Raw genomic sequence first — 6,031 nt, forward strand, 5'->3', positions numbered from 1 at the left:
ACCTGTCTACAGCCAACCATGTTGCCTGTACATTTAAAGTAGACTTCCATAATAATGCATCTTTGTAACATGAAGAAAAATCTTATAATACTGTACTGACGTCAAATATATGCAATAAACACTGTATTAAAAAAAAATGGTTTGTCAGAATTTGTTATTTTGGCTTTACTATGTTCCATTTGAATTTGACCGTCTACTCTGTGTTGTAGGTTCACACTAGGCGGCTCATGGCATCTGCAGCCACATTGTCTTTGCCCTTTACAGAGACGAGCCTGAACCTGTGCTCCTGTAGGCTCATGCACCATCGCATGATTCTTTTGTTGTGCATTTTCTTCGCCTGTATGTACGTTAACGGCTTGTGATCTGTGTGGACTTCGAAAGACCGGCCACACAGATAGAACTCGAACTTGCGAATGGCCCAAACGATCGCAAGACACTCCTTCTCGATAGTGGCATAACGACATTCCCTCGGGAGGAGTTTCCGACTTGCGTAAGCCACTGGGAAGTCTTCGCCATCCCGTTCTTGCATTAGAACAGCACCTAGGCCAGTGTCTGAGGCATCGACCTTCAGCTTGAATACCTTGGTCTCATCGGGTAGGTGCAGAATGGGTGGCTTGATCAAGCTCTTCTTCAATCCGAGGAATGCTTGTTCTTCGCCTTCTCCCCACTTCACCTTCTCGGGACTTCCCTTCTTCGTGAGATTTGTGAGGGGCAATGCCACATCGGCATAGTTGGGTATAAAATCCCGGTAATAGCCGGTAAGGCCTAGGAAGGATCTGACCTGCTTCTTGGTCACCGGTCTTGGGGCCTCGGCAATCTTCTTTGTGAGACGTTCGCTCGTCTGTAGGATCCCCTCACTCACCTCATGGCCAAGGAACTCTATGGACTGAAATCCCAGCGCACACTTGGTTGGTCGAGCTGCCAAGTTGGCCTCCCGCAATCTACTCAACACGGCTGAGAGTGTGGCCACATGTTCCTCCCACGAGTTTGTGTGCACCAGCACATCGTCAATATAGGTCACCACATTGGGAACACCCAATAGCAGCTTTCTCATCATCTTCGTGAATTGGGCCCCCGCTGTGACAAGTCCAAATGGCATGTATCTGAATTGGAATTGTCCTATCGGTGTCAGAAACGCTGTCTTGGCCTTGTCTGAGTCTCTCAAAGGGAGCTGCCAGTATCCCTTTGATAAGTCCAATTTACTGAAATACTTGCTCTTTGCAAGTGACGCAAACAAGTCTTGCTGCACCGGCATTGGCTCAGGATCGAAAACCGTAACCTTATTAAGGCGCCGAAAATCGATACAGAAACGGTTGGTTCCATCCGGTTTCTTTACCATCACAATCGGATGACCATAGGGAGAGTCAGATGGTTCAATAACACCCAATTTCATCATCATCTCAACCTCCTTCTGGATTTCACCTTGCAACGCTTGGGGTACGCGGTATGGTGGTGACCGCACCGGTTCGTCTGTGGTCAAGTGTATCTTGCACTCTGCAATACTTGACTTCTTTGGTACATCTGTGAACACATCCTGATACTCACACAATAATCGTCTGATCTGCTCTTGTTTCACCTCGTCTAGGGAAACATCCAGCTGTACATCCTCAACGAACTCTCTCTGAATCGGACAAGGCATTTCTGGTATCTCAGTGACCACATCATCGTTGTTTTCCATGCCTTCGTCACTCCACAACTCATCTACACCACCATCATGGCACACCTCGAAACAACTTCCAGCAGTTTCTTCCTCTGCTACCCTGCTGAAGTATCGCTTGAGCATGTTTATGTGGAATGTCTTTTTCACGCCATCTACATCCACTACGTAGTCATAGTCATACTTGGCACCGACCACCTCATATGGCCCTTTCCATTTGACCAAGAGCTTGTTTTGCTCCGTCGGCAGTAACACCAAGACTTTGTCTCCGATCTTCAACTTCCGTTTCTTCGCACCTCGATCATAGTAGGTCTTGTACCGCTTTGCCGACTGCTTCAAATTTTCCTGTGCCATCTGCCATGACTCAACAAGTCTCTTTCTCAACTCGATGACATACTCATACTCACTCTTTCTTTCTGGCTCGACAGCATCGTTTGTCAACAGCTCTCTCAAAACCTCCATGGGTCCTCTCACATGCCGACCGTATAGTAATTCAAATGGAGAAAAACCCAGGCTTGAGCTTGGTGCCTCTCGCAAAGCAAACAAAAGGGCAGGAAGATACCTATCCCATTGGCGTGGCTCCTCTGTGCACAACCGCTTCAAAGACGATTTCACCACAGCATTATACCGTTCCACTAGCCCGTTGCACATGGGATGGTATCGGGAACTCGTCAACTGCTTGATTGACAATAACCGGCAGACTTCTTTCATCAAGTCAGAGACAAATTGGGGTCCTAGGTCAGACATAACCTCTTGCGGTATACCCACTCGACTGTACACTGTCACCAGTGCTTCTGCGACATCGACTGTCGTTATTGACTTCAACGGAATCGCTTCCGTATACCTCGTGGCATAATCTACAATTGTCAATATGTAGGTGTGACCACGTTCAGAGGGAGTGAACGGCCCCATCAAATCGATGGCGATACGCTGAAATGGTACCTCGATTGTTGGTAGTCTACCTAACTCCACCTTTGGCACTTTGCCTTTGCTGATGGTCTTCTGACATACATCACATGATCGGCAGAAATTGGCAATGTCTTCATACATGCCCGGCCAAAAGAACTGTGTCTTTACCTTTGACAATGTGTTGTTGATCCCTAAGTGACCGCCAAACAATGACTCATGTGCCAAATGCATGATATCAGCACGATATGCCTTTGGCACCACAACAAGTTTTGGGCCAATCCCCTCTGTCGGGTTTTCCGGATCTCTTTCCTGCCTCAATAGGCACCCCTGATCTACCCGGAACAGATACCTGGAATTATCAGTCACACCAACCTTATCCCACGATGCTCGAAGAGTGGGGTCATCTTTCTGTTTCTGACGAAACTCTGGCGGATCTGCGACTTTGACCGAATCGACCACAACTAACCCCTTCTTGGGTTTTGCACTGCGTGCTTTTTGGGCCCGTGTCTCCACAGCCATGACAGCTGGCACTCCACTGTCATCATTCCTGACTGAACACTCTGTCTCGCCCAACACCTGGTCTTCCTTCTGAGATCGGGTTTCGACTGCCATCACCTGTGGATCATCTTCTTTCACCTCAGAAAGATTGTCAACCTCTTCCTTGTCAACGCCATCAACCTTGGTATCTACAGTTTGCTCACCATCTCCAATGACGTATCTACCACCATCATCCTCCTGATCAGCATCGTCACTCAATGCTTTGCCCCCTCTGGGCACCCACTTCAAATCTGGATCATTGGGCTCACGTGCACCAGTGACATTCCCAACAATCACTTCACACAAGCAATCCGGCATACACAATGCTTCAATCTCACCTGAAAAATATGGAGAGTCTAACTCTACCTTGGCGACTGGAAATTGCTTGACTGTTCCATCAATCAACCTCACTGTTTGACACTTCCCAGTCAGCTGATGTCTCTCAACCAGTCTGGACTTAACAACACATGTACTGCATCCTGTGTCACGGAGTACTGAAATTGGAACTTCACCAGGATATAACCTGCCTGAAACAACTGGCATACGATTCATCATCGCACTTACTTGTCCGTAAGCCATTCCCAGCTTTTCAACTTTCTGATACCCGTCCAAGGGCACATGATTTCCAACAGGCATGCACGCAGCTGATTGCCCTGTTGCCTGTGGCTGTTTGCCACCCCCGTCATTTGACCTCAAACTACCTATTGAGTTTCCTGGACTGCCAGCTGACGGCGTGCTAGCATCCATGTTTGACCGTGTCATTTCTGATCCTTCAGTTAGCACCTCTGTACCAACCATTGCTTGAGCTGATTTCACACGCACCATGGGACAATCCCTCTTCAAATGTGTAGGACTCCCACACTGATAACAACCCCTCGGGCCATCTCCTCGCCCAGCCCCATACTGGGTCTTCTTACCCTGTGATGGCTGATTCCTTCCCGTCACTTCAAATGGGCGCTGTGGGGGTTTCGGACTGCCTGGTGTGTTTTTCACACCACCTTGTGAGGGCTTTGAACCTCCCCATTTCTGATTCTGATCAGATGTCTTTGATTGCTGTCCAAATGTGTGCACACCATGTGCATTTACATACACATCAGCATTCTTACTGACCGCCTCCATTGAATCACAATCCCTTTCTTTCAAAAATGCCACCACTTCCTTTGAGCAATTATTCAAAAATTGTTCCCGTAGGACTAGATCAAACAACTTATCATACTCTTCATCGATCCCTGACAACTCAATCCACTGCACCAGATACCCTCTGAGCCTCGTCACAAAATGATGTGGCCTTTCTCCTTTCTCTGGCCGTGCAGTCCTAAACTTCCTGCGATACCCTTCTTCAGTCAACTGAAAATGCACCATCAACTCCTGTTTGACTCTTGCATAATCATCTCTATCAGCAGGCTCCATTCTGTTCACCACTTCAAGGGCTTTGCCACTCAGATTTGAAATCAGATATAAGGCCTTGAATTCAGTAGGGATCTTCTGACTGTCAGCAAACAACTCAAACTTGTTGATATAGGCATCGAACCTATCCCGATTCTCGTCAAACTTGCCTATTTTCAAGTGCAAACCACTCAAATCCACATGCGTACTACTACTGGAATTTGTCGATCTCATTTCAGCCATTTTCATTTCATGTTCCCGGACCTTGGCTCTTTCCTCAGCCCGCATTTTCTCTGCAGCCTCATCACAACGAGCATTCACGAAACTATTCAACTCTCCACCGGAGTAACCAAGTTCCCTACCAAGGGTGGCAAAGTCTCTAATTTGTTCTGGAGTTGCCATCGTATCATCCAACAACAGCCAACCAAAAGAACATCAACCAGGAGAAAAATCCACTCCCAATTCACAACAATTCACTGAATACTCCGCTCAGACTTTTAACTGCGAATTCGACACAACCTCAACCAGGTCTACTCTTAACCAGTACACACCTTAATGGTTACATGCATACACTGCATACAATACCATGCTCAACTACATGGCACCTTAAATCAACCACATGATACGGAAGCCTTTAATTTTCTTTACCAGCCTATGGCTGTGTCTTACACCACCTAACATAGATCTAACGTTAGCAGGTCTCGGTGGGACCTCCAAAATTGTCACATAGTGACCTAGCACCTTGTCACTCTGTGGTTTTATTTTTTTTTAGACCTGCTAGTTCATCTACTAATAGCAATAATAACTACCGTTATCGCTACACAGCCACACTAAAACTTAATAGGCCCATGATGTAAACACGATTGAATTCACGTGCACACAAATCAATGTTTGACTGACCGTTTAACACCACTTTGTTTATTTACTCATGTGTAAATTCTACAACAGGGTAATGATGCCTTGTGAAGGAGCTTGGCATTAAGTCTATGCAATCACATAAAAATTATCATTAGTGTGAGCACTCAACTTAGATACTGTAGTCGACGTCTGCATTGGCTATACCAATACACGCAGCCTCTAATACACCACACGTCCAATACAGCATTGTCTGTGTTCGCAAGATGTCCCCACAAAACGTCTCGACATCGTCCGTCCTTCCCCAGCCGGATCCAGATCGTCGACCTCCACTGCTAAACCCTCAGCACAGCACGACGAGCGTCACGATCATTGTCTTCGATGAGAGCTCACCGACCTCCACTGGTAAACCGTTAGCACAACGAGCGTCACGGTCATTGTCCATGATGAGAGCTGACTTGCCTATCGTGGTCGTCCATGCTTCCTGCTTATCCTCTCCCCTCAGCTGTATCTAATTCCCCGCACGTCTACCTTACCAATCTCCCGACTATAAAATGCATAACCTCCCATACCGAATGTACGACACTACAGTACGTCCTATACAGACCGTGGTGCACGGAATGTGGTCGCGTGTCAGCTGTTTACCTATGGTCTACTGATTTGCATACGATAAACAAACAACTACGC

At 47.0% G+C, this 6,031-nt stretch overlaps 1 protein-coding gene across 1 annotated transcript; it reads right to left on the bottom strand.

Annotated features, from left to right (window-relative positions):
• Positions 1-211: 211 nt before the first annotated feature.
• LOC139716719 (uncharacterized) lies at positions 212-4,891 on the bottom strand. Its single transcript, XM_071628249.1, has one exon. It carries the CDS (start codon positions 4,889-4,891, stop codon positions 212-214), a length of 4,680 nt encoding a protein of 1,559 aa, XP_071484350.1.
• Positions 4,892-6,031: the final 1,140 nt, after the last annotated feature.

Source organism: Diadema antillarum, unplaced genomic scaffold (genome assembly GCF_040938485.1).
Source record: "Diadema antillarum isolate AM-2024a unplaced genomic scaffold, OU_Dant_1.0 scf00000069, whole genome shotgun sequence".
In the NCBI taxonomy this organism is placed as follows: domain Eukaryota; kingdom Metazoa; phylum Echinodermata; class Echinoidea; order Diadematoida; family Diadematidae; genus Diadema; species Diadema antillarum.

What these genes read in the sequence shown, in the direction of transcription:
- LOC139716719 (XM_071628249.1), bottom strand. Translation starts at nt 4,891, where the DNA reads ATGGCAACTCCAGAACAAATTAGAGACTTTGCCACCCTTGGTAGGGAA.